Source organism: Carcharodon carcharias, chromosome 15 (genome assembly GCF_017639515.1).
Source record: "Carcharodon carcharias isolate sCarCar2 chromosome 15, sCarCar2.pri, whole genome shotgun sequence".
Taxonomy (NCBI): Eukaryota; Metazoa; Chordata; class Chondrichthyes; order Lamniformes; family Lamnidae; genus Carcharodon; species Carcharodon carcharias.
Window position 1 is genome coordinate 45,383,329 of NC_054481.1, and position 23,212 is coordinate 45,406,540.

Consider the following 23,212-nt stretch of genomic DNA (forward strand, 5'->3'; position numbering starts at 1 on the left):
TGCAACGGAGGCGAAGGAACTGAGAGAATGGGATGGAGTCCTTACAGGAAGCAGGGTGTGAGGAGCTGTAGTCAAGGTAGCTGTGGGAGTTGGTGGGCTTGTATCCACCAACATTCATTACAAGCCCTGTCACATGACTTTCCCCCATGCTCCAGCCTTTAGTCAGCCAACACATCAATCCCTGAGCTGCCTTCCTGTGTCAATGGGAAAGCAAAAATACTCGTTACCCAATTGGGTGATGGTGACAGTCAGCCAAACAGCCATTTTTACCCTATTTTCAATATTTTTACATCTGTTAAAGAGAAATGTTGAAAGAAAAACAATATTTCTCCTGCTAGAAGGAGAGGAAACTCTTAGATAGATAAACTTTCTTTTGTGCCTGAAGACAATTCTGCTGTAATAGATGCCAATCTTCCCCCATGCTCCAAAACATCACTTGCAGGTTTCTTGTGAGAGCAAGGAAAGATTAGCTGCCAGTCCAAATGTGGGTAGGGAAAGCAATCTTCATGCTAACTTTGACCTTAATAATTTGATTGTATTCATAACTGTGAAGCTGATCATAGCCAGAGCTGAGAGCAGCTTAGTGGTTAGATTCTATTGTGACTGCTACCTTAGAACCCATCTCTTATTTCAAACAAGTATAGTATAACGGAATATACTGTGGGTAATCCTCTAACCTGATTAAAAATGGTGCCTCATTTAAACTCAAAATCCAACTCCAAAAGGAAAAGAAGCTACAAAATTATCACGTGGAAGTGACCTGGCACAAAAGGTCATGGAGTTTACTCCGAATTTCTGACAAGTTTACGAAAATGTTGAAATGTAACATTCTAAGTGCTAAAACGTTAAAACAAAGCAGAACATTCTAAATTACCATCAAAAGATTAAGGGAATAATATGTTTCAAAAGTCACATGATGACCTTTCAGCAAATTTTTTTTCTATTATAAAACCTGGTGAATTGTAAATTTTCCACCCAAGATTATTTTTTAAACAGTTGTTCTAATTTGCAAATGGTCTCGGTACAGAAGTCACTCCTCCCACAGGTTTGCAGATGAGAAATAGTGGCAAAAAAAGGCAATGAATTATGCAATAACTTTGTTGGTAACTTTAGACTAAATGTGTTAAATGAGCCAACACTTTGAATGTGTTGATTTCCTTGGAGAGATATGTTGGGATATGGATTACTAGCAGGTGGATTTCCTCGTTATAAATAGCCACATAATGTTTTCACCCAATCTGCCTGGGAAGGAGGGAGTGGAAATTTTCAACAAAAGGGAGGATAAATTGAAGGAAAAGCCAGCCATTCAGGCCACCCTTCAACGTGTTGTAGCCTCACACTCTATAAATACTCCAAAAGTGGCACACTTGCACATGTCCAGTATCACAGCATGTTATCTCACATGTAACATATCCTAGTCTGTGTGTTATCTCACATGTAGTACATTGTAGTCTGCTTGTAATCTCACACATGAAACATGCCAGCCTGCATGTTATCACAAATTTATCACATTCTGGTCTGTATGTAATCTCACATAGAACACATGCCAGTCAAAATGTTACGATCTGTATGATACACTTACCTGTGTTGTCCTGCTATTTTTTCACATTTGTGTCATAATGAGGGACTGACAATACCAAACAGTTTGTTCCTCAGTCCCCATATCGAAATTATTCAAAATTATCTACAACTTTAAAAACTGAAACCATCATCAGGCTGGTTTCCATGAGTTATGCAAATACATGAGTTGTGTAAATAAATATAAAAGTATAAATAATTTCACACATATGGAATAATTTTAATGAGTTTATATGACCCGTTGAATGCTAACTTGATCTAAAGAAGTCAATTCCTGCGTTGGCAGGCAAAACTGTAATGGAATAGTGGGCTGCCTTTAAAGAAGGTTCAGGTACAGTTGAGGTATGTTCCTGTGAGAGGGAAAGGTGGGGCAAACAAAGCAATAACTCTGTGGATGATGAAAGAGACAGAGTAGGATGAAACAGAAAATGCTGTGTATGACAAAAGTCAGATTGATATTACAAGTGATAACCAGGCTGAATGTAGCAAGTTCCAAGGGGGAAGTGGAAAAAGTAATAAGAGAAGCAAAGAGAGAATATGAGAAGAGACTGGCAGCTAAAAGAAAGTGGAATACAAGAGCCTTCTGTAGGTATTCAAGTAGTACAATGGTAGTTAAAGGAGGGGTGGGACTGATTGGGGACCGAAAAGGGGATTTACACATGAAGGCAGAGAGCATGGGTGAGGTACTAAAATTTGCATCTGTTTTTAACAAGGAAAAAGATGCTGCCAATGTCAGAGTGAAAGAGGAGGTAGTTGAGAGACTGGAAGGGCAAAAAATTGATAAAGAGGAACATTAAAAAGGTGGCTTGCACTTAAAGTTGATAAGTCAACAGGATGAGATGCATCGAAGAATGCTGAAGGATGTAGGGTGGAAATTGCAGAGGCACTGGCAATAATCTTCCAATTGTCCTTAGATACAGAAGTGGTGGCAGAGGACTGGAGAATGGTCTATGTTACATACTTTTTCAAAAAAGAGTGTAAGGTTATGCACAGCAAGTACTGCCAATCAGTTTAACATCAGTGTGGGAAAGCTTTTAGAAATGATAATCCAGGCAAAATTAACAATGACTTGGACAAATGTGGCTAAACTAAGGAAATCCAGTACGAATTTGTTAAAGGCAAACTGTATTTAATTAACTTGATGGCTTTTTTAGATTAGGTAACGGAGAGTATTGATGAGGATAATGCAGTTGATGTGGTATATGTGGATTTCCAGAAGACGTTTGATAAAGTGCCACATAACAGGCTTGTCAGCTAAGTCAGAGCCTATGAAATAAAAAGAACAGTGGATATGAATAATTGTTTTTTTGGACTGGAGGAAGGTATTTGGTTGGGTTCCCCAGGGTTGTATTAAGAGCAGTGCTTTTCTTATTCTACATTGATGACCTAGACTTGGATGTGTAGAGCACAATTTCAAAATTTGAAGATAACACAAAACCTGGAAGTAATGTGAACTATGAGTAGGATAGTGATGGTTGGTGATTGTTTATTCAAGGCAGCAGCAAACACAGTGAGAGTGTGATGAAGGTAGATTCAATTGTGGCTTTCAAAAGGAATTGGATAATTACAGAAGGGAAAAAAAATGGCAGGGTTGTAGGGAGAAGGTGGGAAAATGGGTTTAGCTGAGTTGCTCTTTCAGAGAGTCAGCACAGACACAATGGGCTGAATGGCCTCCTTCTATGCTGTAACCATATGATTCTATGATTAACAAAGATGCAAACAAGAAAATCCTCCTCAGCCATCTCTCATTTTAATAGAAGTTTCAGGCCTTATTTTTTCACATCAATTACTCCCCTAATATCTTGATCGCAACTTAATTCACAAAGTTTGAAATTTGTTTTTCTTGTGTAGATGAAATTATAAAATTGAACTACTTCCTGGTAATTTTGGATGAGTTAATTAGACACAGTTTGGAGGTTGAAGTTTCGCTTTTGAAGGAAGTACCTTTTCTATACAGCAACTATTGTTCATTGGTTTGAATCATTATTGGAATATATCCTGAGACTGAGATCGGAACTAAAAATCAACCAATTTAGGTGACACAGTTTTTAAACTTTATGTTCTATGCCCTCTTCCTTTGAACAGCACTTTAAGTTATGAGGAATGTTATCAGCTGATTTGATAGGCTAAACTGAGCTAATTTTCTCCAAATCTTTAATTGTAAGCCAGTCAGTACAGAGATGCTTGACTTGAAAACACCTGCATTATCAAGCAACCTAGAGATTGTAGACATGAGCATTCCTATTCCTCCTGGCTAAGGCACTGATGGTACATCAGTGATGCTGCTAACCAGGATTTTCAAGAAGCTGGTTTGCTCATTCAGCCATGTCTAACTGATTATATACTGGTTGTTATGATTAATCAACAACTCCATTACCATCGTATTAGGCCACTGCCAGGATGGTAGAAGGTAAACTGAATGCTCTGTGGTTTTTTTCATCCGCAGTTCCTATATTCCCCACAAGCTATTCTGGTCTAAAAGAACAGAAGAAGTCCCAGGTTTGCTTGACTGCCAATAACTTCAGGTAGCCTGGAGCAATCTTTCAAAGTGCAATCTTTCAAAGTGCAATTGTTCATCATGCTCATGTCAATGAAACTTTAGAAATAATAGATTAGCTCAGAGCCAAAGGGCTTTGATAGAATAAGAACATAAGAAATAGGAGCAAGAGTAGACCACACGGCCCCTTGAGCCTGCTCCACCATTCAGTATGATCATGGCTGATCTTGGGCTTCAACTCCATTTTCCCATCTGCTCCTCATATCCCTTGATTCCTTAAGAGACCAAAAATCATCCCTCTCAGCCTTAAATATATTTAACCCTCTGGACTGGAGAATTCCAAAGATTCACAATAACACCATAGGTCATAACCTGGGCGGAACAATTCCTTACCCAGTGAGATTGTGATCTGAAGCAGGCCCCGAGTGGGTGGGATATGCCTGAATGGTGGAGAAGAAGGAGAATCTGAAGGTGAGTCTCTTGTGGTTTCCTACAGCCCAGTTGGAAAGCAACACCAGAAGAGGTCCATGAGATGTCCTTTGGGGAAAGGTGGTTAACAGAAAGGAATTAAGAAAGTAACAAATAAGAAACAGTTGGAGCATAGAGAACCTAACTAAAATTTTACATTTAAATCTCACTGCTGCTTTGGGATATTTATGAGCAACCAAGTCAGTGACCTCACATATCCTTCCTGCACCTGTTTTTGCTTTCAGTTCTGGATTATTCCCAGCATCCTTGGCAGTTCCATTCTATGTGGCCTTTCAGATGACCAATGGGAGATGATCTCAGCATGGATCTATGGGTTCGGGCTGTGTGGCCTTTTTATTGTCTCCACCGTCTTTCACACTATTTCCTGGAAGAAAAGCCATTTCCGGTAAGTGACATTTTTTCACAATCCGAACACTGGAACAGGTTATTTAGCAGTAGCTGTACTTCAGATAATCAGACACAGAACACATAGCAAAAAGGTTTCATTTCAGGGGTGTTGGTGAGGTTGAGGGGTGCAGGACAATACCATGTAAAATACTGTTCTTACACTTTTAAGAGCTGGGCCAAAACCAGCCAAGCCTCTGCGAAGTTGGAAGTCTCCTCTTTTCAGTGTGTAACTGATAGAATGCTGTGTGAGAACGCTGTACTTCCACTGCTGGGTAAGGTTTATTTCAGACCAAATTCTTCACAAAGCTGTTTTACTCACACCACTCACTGACCTGATTGATAGTATGCCTCAGTGGGACATGCGTAGGGGGGGTGATTGTTGTTGCTCAGACACTATGAGGTGAGAGCTGAAAACGTAGGCCACATCCACACTCCTTGAATTGCCAGTGTTGCTTGTGCTGCTATGGGAGGCTTGTAATATTGTCTTAGTCACAGTATCAATAAATAGAAACCAGTCATTGAACTTAATTTTCTGGCCAATGTCACTGACTTTGATTTTTTGTAGATATTCTGCTAATTGTCTATTGGTCAATTAAATACAAAGCTTAAACCATCAACTACAAGGAAATAGGTTATAATAATGACTAAACTTAATGAAGCTGACTTAGAGGCCAACTTTATTGATTTGTATGTAAATTGGGCCACTGGCATTCTACATGAGCACTGTTCAGATAACAGAAATGTTGACCTTAGTTTAGAAAGTTACAAATATCAAAATTATATCTTTTTCTAAAGCTAAAGCCATTTTAAAGTCCTCTTGTTGGTAAAATATTTTATTTTAAGGTTTTTTAAAATTCATTCATGGGATGTGGGCATCACTGTTTAGGCCCATATTTATTGCCCATCCCTAATTGCCCTTGAGAAGGTGATGGTGAACCAGCTTCTTGAACCGCTGCAGTCCATTGTTGTAGGAGCACCCACAGTGCTGTTAGGAAGGGAGTTCCAGGATTTTGACCCAGCGACAGTGAAGGGATGGTGATTAGATCGGGACTTTCCGGCCCGGCAACGTGGGCCCTGTCGCGATGAATGCGGCAGGGCATTCAAACTTCCATTTACTTCAGCAGGACCGGAAGATCCAGCCAGAGGGAGGGGCCAGAAAATTCCTGCCGTAGTTCTAAGTCAGGGCGGTGCGTGGCTTGGAGGGGATCTTGTAGATGGTGATGTTCCCATGCATCTGCTGCCCTTGTCCTTCTAGAGGTGGAGGTTGCAGGTTTGAAAGGTACTGCTGAAGGTATTAAAAAGGTAATTAATATTCTCCTACAGTCTGTATTCTTTGAGGGACAGGAGTTTGTTTTAAGGTATATTAATTTTGCATTTATTTAGCGCCTTTTACAATGCCAAGGCATCCCAAAGAAGCTCATAGTCAATTAAGTGTACCGTACAGTAAGAAAATACAGCAGCCAATTTACACGCAGCAAGGACCCACAAACAGCAATTGGGTGAATGAGTTTATTAACGATTAAATGTTGACTAGGATACCAGGAGAATGCCCTGCTCCTCTTTAAATATTGCTATGGGGTTTTTCAGGGCAGCCAAATTCCCGGTTTAACATATCATCCAAAACACATCATCTCCAACATTGCAGCACACCCACAGCATTGCACTGGAATGTCAGCATGGATTATGTGCTCAAATGCCTGGAATAGGAGTTGAATCTACTACAACTTTCTAAATCAAAGGCTAGGGTGCTACCATTGGAGCAAAGAATGGTAATTTTAACCCTACCAAACTGCTAGAAACGGGATCGATGGCCAGCTGAGGTTATTTATCTGCCTGAAAGCTGCTAGGAGCTTACTGCTCTGAATTTTAACTTGCTAAAGGCAATGGTGTCCATCTTTACATATGCATGTCAGGTCCCAGTGACATAGTTGGATCCTGACTGCAGTGGCCTGAGTGGGAAGCTGCTGCATCGTTCCATCAAGTGAAGGAAGTAGGGACGAAAAGCCAGGGAAAGAAGAAGCCCAAGCAGGGAATGGAGTGCTCCACGAGAACCCACATTCACTAAGAACCCGTTAATAAAGCAACGATGAAGGTGGGATTCGAACCAACGCGTGTAAAGCACAATGAATTAGCAGCCCATCGACTTAACCTCTCGGCCACCTCGTCAGGGGCCTCCATCAGAACCCATGTTAGCATCCAATAGGTTCTGTTGATGGATGTTAAATACCCAGTAATTTAAGGTAATAAGGTTAACAGGTGTTGGTTATTGACTAGTTAATTATACTGATATATGTATATAAAGAAGAGTCAGCCAGCACTAGATGTGACGGTGTTAGAGTGGAGAAGTAAGCTCTGTGACAAGCAATGAACAGTCTCCACCTAATCATCCTAGTCTCAGTGACTTCTTCACAGATCCCATTACAGCCTTGGTTCAAACATGGACAGAAGAGCTGGACTCCAGGGGTGAGATGAGAGTGACTGTCCTTGACATCAAGGCAGCATTTGACTGAGTGTGGCATCAAGGAGCCTTAGCAAAACTGGGGTCAGTGGGAATCAGGGGAAAACCCACCGCTGGTTGGAGTCATGCCTAGCACAAAAGAAAATGGTTGTGGTTGTTGGAGATCAATCATCTCAGCTCCAGGATATCACTGCGGGCATTCTTCCGGGTACGGTCCTTGGCCCAATCATCTTCAGCTGCTTCATCAATGACCTTCCTTCCATCAAAAGGTCAGAAGTGGGGAAACTCGCTGTTGATGATTGCACAATGTTCAGCACCATTCGTGACTCCTCTGATACTGAAGCAGTCCACATCCAAATGCACCAAGATCTGGACAATATCCAGGCTTAGGCTAACAAGTGACAAGTAACATTCGTGTCACACAAGTGTCAGGCAATGAGCCTCTCCAACAAAGGAGAATCTAACCATTGCCCCTTAACATTCAATGACATTACTACCACTGAATCCCCACTATCAACATCCTGGGAGTTACCATTGACCAGAAACTGAGCTGGATTGGTCATATAAATACTGTAGCTATAAGAGCAGGTCAGGGGCTGGGAATCATGCGGTGAGTATTTCACCTACTGACTTCCCAAAGCTGTCCACCATCTACAAGGCACAAGTCAGGAGTGTGATGGAATACTCTTTGTTTGCCTAGATGAGTACAGCTCCAACAATGCTCAAAGTTGACACCATCCAGGACAAAGCAGCCCCACTTGATTGGCACCTCTTCCACAAACATTTACTCCCTCCACCACCGAAGCACAGTGGCAGCAATGTGTACCATCTACAAGATACACTGCAGAAACTCACCAGACCTCCTTGGGCAGCACCTTCCTAACCCACAACCACTGTCATCTAGAAGGACAAGGGCAGCAAATAGATGGAAACACCATCACCTGGAAGTTCACCTCACCATCCTGACTTAAAAATATACTGCCATTCCTATCCTGTCGCTGGGTCAAAGTCCTGGAACACCCTTCCTAACAGCACTGTGGGTTTACCTACACCACATGGACTGCAACAATTCAGGAAGGCAGCTCACCACCTCAAGAGCACTTAGGGATGGACAATAAAAATGCTGGCCTAGCCAGCTACACCCACATCCTATGAACAAATAAAGAAACAGGCTTTGAAGTTTCTCTGACATTTGGAAGCAGAGGATGGTTGCCTGAAAGTGAAGATTGGAGACTAAGATTTATTTCGAGACAGAGACTGCAATTGGAAACTCTTTGAAGAAAGATGACTGGAACCAGGTGTAAGGTGGCAGGATATGATTTTCCACCACTGTTTTGTGAAACGGAACCTTATGATCAAGGGAAAAATGAAGTCGAGACATGGACATGGGTTACATCTCTACTAAAAAAAAGCAAGGGATAGCTCTGGCACTTTCACTTCCTGCCAGGAGTGAGATCCTCCACAGTGTTCAAACAACTAGATACTCAAGAACTGAACAATGATGAAGGTTTGGACATTCTCTTGACATTCATGAATAAAATTTATATGAAAGATGACTTACTGAATGCCTATGAGGCTTGGTCGGACCTTGATAATTTTTTTAAAAAATGGATGATCCTCCCGTTGAAGGGTAGGTACATCACGGAGTTTAACCCACTAGAATGCAGCAATTCCACTTGGAAATTCCTAAATCAGTACTTGCCTTTAAATTATTGGCCTGTGCTAGGCTATCAAACGTAGATAGGCTCTTGATTTTAACCAAGAGAGGTTCAAAGAGAGAGATATGCTTTTGAATCAAATGTCCGAAGCCTTAAAATAATTCCTGGGAAAGCATTCATTTCCAGCTGCTTTTATGGTACAAATGGGCTCTTCAGCTGTAACACCAAAGATGGAGGATGCAATGCTAGCAGCTTTCTGAGACTGTTTGAATATAGGTCCCAAACGTCTGTACAAGAAAAAACTTACAAAGTATGAGGGCAGAGACCCCTTGGGGAGCTATAATAGGCAGCAGGAGTTGGGCAGTTATGGAAAAAGGATGAACCCCAGGAATAACCAAGGGATGGGCAACAGGTGCTTCAGATGCAAGCCTAAATATCATTATGTGTTGAATTGCCCCAAAATGAAAAATGGGGTTTTTGAGGCAACTCATGACATGGAAGGTACAGAAGGTGAGGAGGACGAGACTTATCAACTGGAAGGAATTGTATTGGTCACCAGAAGCTTCATTCCAGTAATGAGTATCCTAGTTGCATATTCATTCATTTGCAGTTCTAGATCCATGGTATGTGGAGTGCACTTACATGGATTCTTTAGGTGAGTAAAGTCCAAAGAAGATGACAGTTCTACTTGTTTCCGTTTCGGCGATGGTAACAAGTTGAAATCACGAAAAAGAATAGTAATTCCGTGTAAAATAGGGGTAAATCACTTTATCAGTACTGATGTGGTATCGAGTGAAATACCTTTACTGTTAAGTAAGCCTTCAATGAAAAAGGCCCAAATGAAATTGGACATGGAGCATGATAAAGCGACTTTGTGTTTGGGGGATCTATAGATTAGCAATTTACACAGTCGGGACATCATTGTATTCCTTTAAGGCTTATTATCTCTAGACAGAATGTTAAAAAGGTATTAATGGCAGCTGGGGATAGGGATTTAAAGGAGAAGAAGCAAATTATTACCAAACTACATCGACAATTTGCACATCCCTCAGGCCATAGGTTGAAGATTCTGTTAAAGTATGCAGGGGCACTGGATGGGAAATACTCTAGACTTGTCAAGGATATTGGTGAAAAATGTGATATTTGTAAAAATGTATAGGAGAACGCTATCGTGACCAGTAGTAAGTCTTCCATTGGCGAGAGACTTTATTGAAACTGTAGCGATAGGTCTCAAAGTATGGAATAAAGACAAAAATAATTTTTCTTAATTTTGTAGATGTAGTGACTAGATTTAGTCTGTCAATGGCAATTTATAATAAAAACAAAAAAGTAATTGTCAATAAAGTAATGGAAAGATTGATAGGAACAGGGAAGGGAGCACCAGCTAAATTCTTAACGGACAACAGAGGAGCATTTACCAATGATGGATTCAGGAGTATAAGTAAAAATCTGAAATTTATAGTAATGCACAGCAGAAAGTCCTTTTAGCAATGGGATATGTGAGACTGTGATTGATGAAATGCTCCGCAAAATCTTAGCTGACCAACTGAATTGTAAATTGACAACTGCTCCAGCATGGGCAGTACATGCAGAAAGCATGCTCCAAATGGTTGGGGGCTATAGCCCCTATCATTAGTTCATGGCAGGAATCCAAAGATACCTTCAATAACGTGGGACCATCATCCATTTTTGCAGAACATTTGATTGCCACACATGCAGGGAGGAGAGCATTTCTTAAGGCGGAGGTTTCAGGGGAAAACAATCAGGAGAGCTTTGAGTTATCGAATCAGGCCGTCAGAAATGAATTTTAAGCCTGGGGAACGTAGTGTATTATAAGAGAAGGGCAGAAAGAATGCAGAAGCCCAGGAAAAGTTATAGGCACTGATGGAAAAAAGATAATCTTGCAACAAGGTAACCAAACTGTTAGAGTACATTCCACGCAGCTTACCGGCACTGATTACACATTGACAGAAGCAGAACAGATGATGGAAACTGAAGGTGCATCATGCACCTCACACACATATATGCCAGACATGCATGAACAACAGATTGTGGCAGATAACGGGCTAACTGAGAATAGACCAAGTGACAGTGAAGATCAGGATAGGGCCATCTATCCAAAGATCAACTATGAAAGTTGGAACTAGGGTGGCATTTATGCCAGAAGGGGCTAGTGAGTGGAGGGAGGCCACTGTAGTAGGAAGAGCAGGTAAGACCACAGGGATATACAAATATTGGCTGAATGTACAAGACAAGGGGCAGGATACTGGATCTATGGATTGGCAGAAGGAAGTAAAAATGTGGAAAGCCAGGAAATGTAGTATAAGTTCAGACACTGGGCCTAATGGTAATCACAGCCCAAGATAAAGATCAAGAACTTGTGAAAGGAAGTGTAATCACAGGAGGGACAGGTCGGATAGTAGTAGTCTAAATAGGGACAGGAGATCTAGTAGGGAATGTAGTTTAACTAGAGCAATTGAACCAAAGAACAGGCGAGGAGTGATACAGGAAGAAGGAGCTCCTGCAATAGAGAAGTTCTAGTGGCTACTAACAAGTTATTAGGTAAATTGATAAAGGAGGCAAAACAAAAAGAACTTGACAGTTGGAGAGAGTTTGGTGGTTACACAGAGCTGCCAGACAATGGACAGCCAGCTTGTCCCATGGATGGATTTGTATGGAGGAAGTACTTCCCAGATGGTACATACAAAGCTAAAGCCAGACTTGTAGCTCAGGAATTTGAGGAACAACTGGGCAACTAGGAAGTTAGAATAGATTCCCCAACAGCAGGAAAAGTAAGTTTGTGGATTTTCTAGTATTTTTACCAATATACTCATGGGAATGTGAATCCATTGATGTCAAAGCTGCATATTTATAAGGGGAACAGTTTCAAAGAGAAATATTCTTAAAGCCTTCAAAAGAAGCTGGAGATATAGAGGGGAAATTATGGAGGTTAAACAAGTGTGTTTAATAGCTAAGTGATGCTTCCAGGCTATGATATTTTTCAGTTAGGTCCATCCTACTTAAAGCTGGTTGCATTCAGCTAAAGGCAGATCCAGCAATGTTTTATTGGTGCTATTAAGGAAAACTAGCAGGCATTTTCTTAATGCATATAGATGATTTCCTGTGGGGGTGGGGGGGTGTGGATCTGTGGCATTTGAGAAATTTGTGATGGAAGAAATTATAAAAATTTCAAAATTGGAAGCTGGACTTCTGGAGCTTTTAAGTATATAGGGTTGGACATTAGACAGACTAAGTTGGGAATTACCCTGAACGAACAGTCTTGCCTAGAGAATGGTAATAAAGTCCTGATAAATTGTGCCAGATCCTCACAAAAGGAAGACACTGGAACCAAGGAAGAAGCAGATAAATTAAGAAGCTTAATTGGGCAATTAAACTGGTTATGCACATAAACTAGACAGATGAGTGCTATGATGTATTAGAATTGAGCATCATGCTGAAATATGCTACTGTTGGGCAAGTACTGAAAGCAAATAATTTCTTCAATGTCTTAAGTTTAGAAGAATGTATGCACAGATTTCCAGACCTTGGTGACCCAAAACGAATGAAATTAGTCATTTTTAGTGACACCTCACATGCTGCTTCCTGATGGTTATTCAAGTACAGCAGGATTCATTATATTTTTAGTGGGAAGAAATGATAAATGTTGTCCACTAGCTTGGTAATCAAAAGAAATAGAGTAGTGAAAAGCACCTTAGCTGCAGAGACACTTGCACTGGTAGAAGTGATAGATATGGCTACGTAATTATCCAGTATTTTAAAGGAACTCCTATATAAGGGGCAACTGGGGAAAAATGTGCCAATAAACTGCCATATAGATAATCCTGCATTCTGGGACAATGTCCATTCAATAAAGAGTGTCATGGAAAAGAGGTTGAGGATTGATCTCGCGAGTATAAAAGAGATGTTGGAAAGGAAGGCGATTTCCAAAATAACATGGGTCGACGCAAATCACCAGTTGTCAGATTGTTTCACAGAAAGAACTGCTTGTCCAAAGAAATTGTTGGATATTCTCAAAGAGGGACACCTTGTGTTATAATGGATTATGAGAACACAGAAATATTTATACTGTAGCCTTACTAAATTTTTTTGTTTTCTCAAGATGGGTGGTGGGGCAATATGAGCCAGAATTTCTCCCTGGTCAGGCGGGCTCGGCAGGAGCAGGAGGGGGCGGTCAGGAAGCCGCCTGCCGCCTGCAATCGGCTCCGCACCGCAATTTCAAATTTACCGCCCTGCATGGATTTCGAGCGGCAGCTCTACCTGTGCATGCGCGGGGGAGGAGGGAGAGCGGGTCTAGCGTGCAGTTCACGCATGTGCACGAAAGAGCGCTTCAAACTCCCTGAGGCACAGAGCTGCTTCAGGGAGATTGAAGCACATTATAAAAAAATTAATAAATAACAATAAAAATGTAGTGAAACATGTCCCCTCATATGACTGTGTCACATGAGATGGGACATGTTTTTAAATTCAAAATAAAGTTTTTATTTAATTTGTATTAGCTTTAGGAAACCTCATCCCACTCGTGGATGAGATTTCCTAAAAAAAAGTAAATGCCGCTTGGCCATTTTGCCTGCCCGCCAACCGTTAGGTTGGACGGGCAGTGTAAAGTTCAAGTTAATTAGCTCGTTAATGGCCTTAATAGGCCTTTCAATTATTGGCGGGCATGCAGCTAACTCCAATGCGCACCCGCCGAAAGAGATATTGTGTGTCATATTACAATACACGCCGAAGGTAAAATTCTGGCCATGGAGTATATTAAAGGTTGATTGTATAATAAGATAACATTTATTATCATTTTGTATTTTTATGAATTGTTTTTGTTTGCATATCAATTTAATTTAAAGGAGAGGGGAATCTGTTAGCATCTAATAGGTTCTATTGATGGATGTTAAATACCCAGTGGTTTTAGTTAATAAGGCTAACAGGTGTTGATTATTGATTAGTTAATTATAATAAGATGTGTATATAAAGAGTCAGCCAGCACTGGGTGTGACAGTGTTAGAATAGAGAAGTAAGCTCTGTAATAAACAGCCTCTACCAAAAGCATCCTGGTCTGTGTCTTCTTCACAACCAGGCTTGGAAATTCTCTCGCACTCCACAAGGAAAATTTAGGGCTACCCTCCACTGGCACCAACTCCTCATTTCCTTCCTGACGACTGAATCCAATGTATTCATAAATCTCACATGATCAGATGGTCACCATGCTGAAAAATTGTTCACTGCTTCCCACTGACTATTCGGCAGACAAGTGCAAACAACCCTGCCCAGTCATCACTAGTTGATACTTCCAAGAATACAATATGCATTAATTGAAAATTGGGAAGATAAAAGATGCCCATGACCGGTAACCAATTACCCAACCTGAATGTCGGACAAAAAGTTTGAGTATAAAGTCCAACTGACGGCACATGGAATCCAGCAGAAATTGTGGGCTTATGCCCAGAACCAAGATCACATCAAGCACAAACATCAAATGGCATGACAAAACAGATGCCAAATCAGAACAGTACCACAGCCAGAAACAACAAGTAACCCTATTGCAAACAGAACACGGCCTAAGATGCAGCATAAACAAAGCACCCCTAACCAGCATTCTGAAAACATACAGCAGCCTCCAGCAAAGATCTCTGTAATTAAATATGTTTCAGAGATTTTTAAATTTATTGCTTTGTTTTATGGTACGTTCAGACAAAGTTATTTTCTCTTGCTGTCATGTAAATAGTTTGATTCTCTAAGGGTATACCTCTAGTTTAGAAAAAAGGGGGATGTTGTGATATGATGTATATGTCCCTTTAAGAGAGAATATCTTAAACTGCTGTCAATCATTACCACTGAGACAGGATGTGATGTAGCAGTCCCATGACTTGTTACCCTCTATATAGCACCAGCTTGTAGAAGTCAGACAGGTATGCATAGCCTCCCAGTTGACATTGTTTGTATGCAGTCTTATCTTCGAATAAAGAATCCAGATTATTCTTTTACCAATCCCTGCCTTATGATTGATAATTTATGTTGAATAGAAGAACGTAACAGCACCAGCTTTCTGCCTTGAATGGTTGGGAGGTTGTCTGCTGGGATTGAGATGAGGCCCAGGAGTTAAAATAGCCGAGGCCTGATTTCTGAAGCAGCAGGTGAATTTCTAGTCCACCTCACTTCCTGGGTGACCATTCCCCACCTAATTAAAACCATGGCCAATGTCTTTCCATCAGTGGGCAGGATTTTATGTTGGTGGCTATGGTCCCACCCCCGCGGGTAAAACCCGAGGCAAGCCCGCCTCAGCTCAGGGGGAAAAGAAAATCTTGGAGGAGGGGGCTCTCCGATGGGCCCAGGGGTTAAATCCCAGTCGTGGAAAGATGGGACCCTTGAGTGGCCATTAATTGGCTCCCCCGCTGCTGGTAAAATTGTAGGTAGGCAGCGAGCACGGTGACCATGGCATCTTGCAGCCCCTCTTATCGCCAACCCTGTATGTGTGTGTGTGTGTGTGTGTGCGTCTTATTTATTCACACCCCCCCACCGTAAAATCAGGCATGGTGGGGGGGGGGGGGGGGCACTGTGCCCATCACCTACCTCCCAGCGGCAGCCTGCCTGCCCTCGGGCCAATAGAATCCATTGAATGGCTAATTAATAGTCACTGGCCACTTAAGAATCTCGTCTTGTCCCACCACGACTGGTACTTTAACAGTGGCATAGGGTCTTCACACCACTTGGCACAACTGCCAAGTAAACCCTGGTAGTGGGCTCAGGGGAGTGTGGGGTTGGCTCCTGATGGACACCCTGTGCTCAAATGATAATCCCCCACCCATCGATGACAAACACTGTCTTCACTTGTTCCCCTGCCCCCCCCCTCCCTGGGCCCTGCCTGACTGGCCCCATTGATTGAAGCCGCCGATTAACCTCAGGATTCGCTCTCCATCACTGCACTTCACGGTGGACTGGCTGCAATCTCAACAGGGACCACTGCTCCCAGTGGCACTGCAGTGACTGGAAAGCTGTGCAACAATTTAATTGGCCAGCAGGTCTGGGAGGAGCGACATCCTCCCACACGGGTCGCAGGGCATGACCTCAGATTCTTAACAGTCTGACAACCATAAAATCTGGTCGTGGCTTCCCAGTCCAGCAGAGGTGTGCTCATCTCTGACTTTTCAGCTTGGGAGGGGAAGGGACCACAACCTCTGTGAAAAATTTCAGCCTACATGTGTGCTTATCTAGATTCAGAAGACCTAACCTAGTTCACATACTCAAAAACAAAAGAGCCTGTCCCATATTTTAGTTCTGATTGCAATAGTTTAATCTGAAACATTCCTTATAGGAGAGCCAAGGATACAGTTAGAGTGAGAACGTCCTACTTTTCCTCTGTGATGCTCATCAGTGTGTTAGAATACAATGTAAACCTGTGCCACTGTACTGCACCCAGCGTAATTCTATCCAAATATTTCCTTTGTTTATCCAGAACAATGGAGCATTGCTTCCACATGTTTGACAGGATGGTGATCTACTTCTTCATTGCTGCATCTTATGCCCCCTGGTGAGTTAATGAAGAACTGTTGAGTATTGAATTTGTGACAACACTGGTTGAGTGGGCTTGAAAGAAAATTGAAATAAATCTCAAACATAGTTCATCCATTAACCTTAAGATGTCCCAAAGTGCTTCACACCAAGTGAATTCTTCTCAAGGAGCAGTCACTGTTGTTGTGTAGGTGAACGCTGCAGTTAATTGGCACATCTCAAAATCCTGCAAACAAAAAAATGTTAAGATTATTGGTTTTGTGGAGATTGGCTGAGGGAGGAATACTGGCCAGTGTATCAGGAGAACCCCATACTTTTTTAAATTAAATATTATCATGCGGTCTTCTACAGACACCTGAAAGTCAGCAATCCCAACAGTGCTACACTTCTTCAGTGCTGCGTTGGAATGTCAGCAACTATATTAGTTGTTTCAAACACGAGGCAACAGGTTATTTTTAGTGTGTCATCACAATGTGCTTCAGATGGATCAATGGTTTACTTATATGTTGGGAGTTAAATGGCCATTCGTAGCTACAGTAACTCGCAGACATATTCCTATCTCCATTAATGTTTTCAGCCAGTTTAATACTTAGGAACTGGACCAAGCAGTGAATTAAGAAGCTGTCTGTCCAACTCTGGAGCCTGTCTTGTAGTTTATTCCATACTGATCTAACTTAGACGTGCAACCTGGGCTACCAGCATCTTTTGGAAAGCTAACATTTTTTGTCATATCATCAAAACAATTCTGACGTTCAAGCCCTTAAGGAGACACAGAGCAGAATCAGAGGATTGATCCCTAATGTCAGAGGTTCATATTTGTTGATATCAAAACATTTAATAGCCTTAGAATAGACAATGTGGCTGGCCCATTCTCAGTATGATGGGATGTGTAGCCATCACTGTGGGAACACAGATGAGAATGCAAGTCATAAAATTCAATGGCCTTCACAGCTTGGGTAAACAAGGTGTGCAGGAGATAAGAAAACAGATGGGGCTGGACACCCATTGCTAACGGACTTTCCAAAGCCAAGAGGGTGAGATAACAGGGAACATCTGCAAGCTTGAACTGTCCAGCTCATTAATTTGGTTTTGTGGTGTATATGTTAAAGTAATTGAAGGTTGTACCAAACAGTGTAATGAAATGTGATAACTAAAAGCTATACATTTATTACACAGGCTTTGTGTCATAGAGACCCTGGAAACCAACCAGGACACATCTGGACACATCTCTCCCAGCATATACTTGAATTAGAATCTTTACTTACTTGAAGCTCACAGACTCAGAGTGGTTGATTTATTGTTTTTACCATAACAAAAGGAACAGTGGAACTGGAGTAGCCTATTCAGCCTCTTGAGCTTTGTCCCCCATTCAGTGAGACCATGGCTGACTCATAGACGTTTACAGCACAGGAGGAGGCCATTCAGCCCATTGTGTCCACACTGGTCAACAAAGATCTGACTGTACTAATCCCGTTTTTCAGTGCTTGGTCCAGAGCCCTGGAGGCTATGGCAATGCAAGTGAATATCTAAATACTTCTTAAATGTTACGAGAGTTTCTGACTCAACTACCCTTTCAGGCAGTGAGTTCCAGACTCCCACCACCCACTGGGTGAAAAAATTTCTCCTCAACTCCACTCTTAGCCTTCTACCTCTTATCTTAAATCTATGCCCCTGGTTATTGACCCCTCAACTAATAGGAAAAGGTGAAAAAGAAGAAAAAGGAAAAAGCTGATCTTAACTCCATCCACTTTCCTTGGCTCCATATCCTTTTATACCTTGTCAAGCAAGAACCTATCAATCCAAGATTTAAAATTATTAAATGAGCTAACACCTTCTGCTTTTTTCTTGGAGAGAGTTCCACACCTTAACCTCTCTTTGTGTGAAGAAGTGCATCCTAAATTCTCTGTGAAATGGCCTAACTCAGATTTTAGGGTTTTGTCCCCTTGTCTGAGACTCTCCCGCTATTGGCTCCCCACACCAGCAGAAAAGGTTTACCCTATCAATTTCTCTCAAAGTCACAGAATAGAATCATTGAAAGTTTACAGCGCAGAAGGAGGGCCCATTGTGCCCGTGCCGGCCAAAAGAGAAACTACTCAGCCTAATCCCATTTTCCAGCATTTGGTCTGTAGCCCTGCAGGCTGCGGCAGGGGCACACCCAGACACTTTGTAAATTAGCTGAGGGTTTCTGCCTCTAATACCCTCTCAGGCAGTGAGTTCCAGACTCCCACTACCCGCTGAGTGAAAATTTTCCCCTCATCTCCCCTCTGATCCTTCTACCTTTCACTTTAAATTTATGCCTTCTAGTCACTGATCTCTCTGCTAAATTAAATAGGCCTTTCCCATCCACTCTATCCAGGCCTAAAAATCTCAATCAAATCACCCTTCTATGTTCCAGGGAATATAACCCTGGCTAATGCCACCCATCCTCAAAATCTAACCCTTGAAGCCCTGATAACATCCTGGTGAGTCTGCATTGCACTCTTTCCAAGGTCAGTATATCCCTTCCATGATATAGTGCCCAGAGCCGTACATAGTACTCCAGATGTGGTTTTACCAATGTGGTATAGCTGTGTTGACTAGCACCTCTGGTGGGTCTACCCTGACAGTAGGACAGGATATATCTAGAGGTGGTGATAGAGGAATCTGGGACATTGTCTGTAAGGTATAATTCGGTGAGTATGACTATGTCAGGTTATTGCTTGATTTGCTTTTTGGGACAGCTTTCCCAATTTTGGCACAAGTCCCCATTTGCTAGTGAGGAGGACCCTGCGAGGTCGACTGGGCAGGGTGTGCCTTCCTTGTTTCCAGTAGCTAGGTCGATGCCGGGGTGGTTAGTCCGGTTTTATTCTCCTTCGCCTTTTCTGTAGCAGTTTGATACAACTGGGTGCTTGCTATGCCATTTCAGGGGGCAGTTAAGAGTCAACCACACTGCTATGTGTCTGGAAGCCAGACCAGGTAAGAACGACAGATTTTCTTCCCTAAAGGACATTAGTGAACCAGTTGGGTGCTTATGACAATTTGGTAGTTTCTTGGTCATCAGTAGTGATAATAGCTCTTTAATTTGTGGTGCGATTTGAACTCTCATCTCTGGACCATGCATTCAGGCCTCTGGATTAATGATCCAGTCTCATATCACAATGCTACCATCCCTCAAAGAATGATCAACATATGGCCTTGGAGGGGAATACAGGCACAAACCCCAGGAACAATTAAAAATGGTTGGTATCAGATGTTATTATGGGGTGGGGCTATAGGACTTTTTTTTTCCTAAACTAATAACCTGGAATAAATCAAATCATCTGCCACCTTCAGATTTCCATTTTTGGCACTTTGATAAGCAACATATAAGGACACAGCCATTCTACTAGGGTTTGTCAGTCTCAGGTACAGTTGAGAGGCACATATGGGCAAGAAGTGTCTTCACATTTGCTGCAGCTTTTGTAACTTCTGATTACGTTGTGGATCAAGGGCGGGAGCATCACTGAGGAATTCCCAGCCTATACCTATATCATCTCTAGGCTGCTTTTTACTTACTTCATCTAACTTTTCCATTTGACTGCATTTACTGCCAATGCGGTGCATGCGCAGTTATACCTTTTCTCTCCGACAGGGATCAGACTCATTCCCCCAACCTCAGTGTGATACTTAACTTCTCCATATAGTTTCCCATTTTTTTTTAAGCAAAATTCAAACTCACGGCAATCCTAATGAGAACTGAAACCAAAGAACAAAATTAAATTAACAATCCTAGAGAGTGGATTTTAGTTTCAGAAACCCTGAGCAGCTCATTCCTGAAACATTTTGCTATTCTCTGCACTGTCTCTGGCCGGGATTTTCCAGTCCTGCCTGCTGCGGGACCAGAAATTCCTGCCCAAGTCAATGGACCTTTCCCTGGTCCATCAAATTTTGAAATGACCGGAGAATCCCAGTCTCTTTATTTTTAATATAAAGTCAAATACAATCCACTGTTTTCTTTCACACAATCTGTAACATACATAGTTTGTTAACAATAACTATGGAAAGTCAAACTATGGTTTGACTTTCCAATGTTTTTGACTGGGCTGCGTTTGCTGCTCACAGGACCAGCCAATGATCTCAGTGGTTTTCTGCGCATGCACGGACAAGTGCACATACGCAGACGGGGTGTTGGCGGCCATCTTCTGTGGCCATATTGCATTGGCAGAAGACACAGTGTTCCCATTTAGCCCATTTGTTGTCCCATTTGTGAAATAATATCCTTTTCTTTTGTGTCTCCTGCCCGTTATCTGACACTGATTGCTGGCAGAAATCAGGGGAGGGGGTAGCAATCTCCTTGCTAGGCTCCATTCTGCAGCTGATGAAAGGAATACTTGGGGTTAACCCACTTCAGCATGGAGTCTGAGCTTTTACTTTCACCTCACGTTATCATACATTTAGAGCATTTATTGTAAGTAGGAACAGAGGAGCATAGGAACAGGAATATCTAGTCCCCTCAAGTCTGTTCCGCCATTAGCTGATCCACACCTCAACTTCACTTACCTGCCTTGATTCCATATCCCTTCCCTTAATACCTTTCACTGACAAAAAGCCATCGATTTCAGTTTTGAAACTTTCAGTTGGTGCCCAGCCTTGACAGGCTTTTTGGAGAGAGAGTTTCAGCTACCCTTTGTGTAAAGAAATGTTTCCTAACATCACCCTGCCACAGCTAAGACCTAATTTTAAGGCTATGCTTCCTTGTTCTGCATTCCCTATCATGTCCTTTAATCACCTTAAAGATTCAATTAAAACAGCCCTTCATCTTTTATACTTACAGAATACGAGCTTGATCTACGCAACCTGCCCTCATAATTTAACACTCTAAACCCCAAAGAGTACAAAGCATAATTTCTTTATATGTACCTACCCATAACAATAAAAGGACACTTTTTAGAAAGCTGAAAATGGATCCTTTTCTTACATTTTACATATGGGGCATTAGCCCAGCTTCTGAATATTCCTGGTATTATCTGAGGTGGAAAACTATTAAGGATAATCTCTGTAATTCTGTTGCACAATGAGAAAATTGTTAGTTAAAAGTGAAGTTGTTGCAGTTCCTACAATTATAGGGCACAGAAGGAGGCCATTCAGTCCGTCATGCGGGCTATCAAATTAGTCCCATTACCCCTGCTTTTTCCCTAGAGCCAGCAATTTTTTCGCTTTTGCAGGTATATATATCACATTTCCTTTTGAAAGTTTCTATTCAGTCTGTTTCCACAACCTTTCAGGCAGTGCGTTCCAGATTATAACATCCAGTTGCATAAGAGAATTTTTCCTCATCTCCTCTCTGGTTCTTTTGTCAATTATCTTAAGAATATTCACAAAAATCAGATCCTTTACTAGCATACGCTGCACATATTTACCAGAAAATGGAAAAGAGCCCCTTCACAATCAACAGCGGTTTTATAATGATGGTGACAAAGTCTTGTAAAGAACACCTTTATAAAATAGATTTTACTTTATAAAAATGTCAATAGCTGTTCTGCTATTGTGGGTTCACCACAGGATTTGTTAGCTTCTCACTCTAGAAGAGATCTTGCTGGAGGCAATGTTCTTTAGTTCATAAACATTCGTTTACATGCTATTTACAAAGATTAAGTAAAACATGGAACTATTCTCTGAGATGCTTCACACTCATCACCTCTCAATGTGACATCACTGTGACATAGCTCCTTACGCACATGCTCAGTAGCTATCATTAGAGTTAACACTTTACTCTACAGCTATACAAATTGAAGTAACGTCCATGCGCAAATGCATTGGATTATGTTAGGGAGAAATCACACTAGCCCTGTGGAGGAGGTTTTGGAGGCCGGGGGCTGGGGAATTTTTAAAAGTTGCACATCAGGTCAGTTCCTTGTCGCTGTCCCGCCTCCGGGCAACTTTCCCAGAGCTGCCAAGGAATTGGCAACCAGTTCCAAGGAGGTGGGCAGCCAATTAGGCCAATTAAGGTCCCACTTAGGGGCCATTTCTGGAATTTACCAGCATATTTCTTGGCGTGGACCAGCCCCTGCTGAGGCCAGAGCCTGGCAGCTACCTGGAGGCAGCCACTTGGCCGGGGGGGGGCTCCAAAGCCTGCATTCAATCCCCCAGTCACAGAGGGGCTCAAATGAAAAGGCCACAGCCATGTACACTATCAATCCTATTGAGGAGGGTGTTTCCCCCTCCCCACACATCTGTGGGCTTCCAAGAGCGCCTCCATTTTCATTCACCCTCATGCTCCCCTACCAGCCTCAGCATGCCCGCCTCTCCTGGTGGAGCTGCCGGCCATCCAGTGCTGTGTACCCTCAGATTGGGCCTTTCACCTTGGGAACTCGCCCGGCATCCTTAATTGGACAGCGAGCACAGAGGTGGCCCCTTAGCTGGCTGCCTCCCGCAGGATCACAATGCTGTGTGACTAGCAGACAGCAGTGGGGTTGAGACCCACAAATGGTCCCACGCCTGACATTTTTTAAAGCTGATACGATTCTGCTCTTAATGTGCTCATCCCTTTGAGAGTACTAAATGATAATAATATAATAATTAGCCAACAAGAAACTACTGATTTCAACCAAATTTATGAAACTTGTCTTCATAATTTATATCCTGAAGTCCAAGTATGATTTG

The 23,212-nt window shown here is 42.1% G+C and overlaps 1 protein-coding gene across 1 annotated transcript in view; it reads left to right on the forward strand.

Moving 5' to 3' along the window:
• Nucleotides 1–23,212, forward strand: part of mmd2a (monocyte to macrophage differentiation-associated 2a) — a 133,945-nt gene that overhangs the window by 82,078 nt on the left and 28,655 nt on the right. The window contains exons 3-4 of the mRNA XM_041207078.1: nucleotides 4,789–4,949; nucleotides 16,536–16,610. Of these exons, the coding sequence (XP_041063012.1) occupies nucleotides 4,789–4,949; nucleotides 16,536–16,610 (236 nt within the window). The remainder of the gene's footprint in view (nucleotides 1–4,788; nucleotides 4,950–16,535; nucleotides 16,611–23,212) is intronic.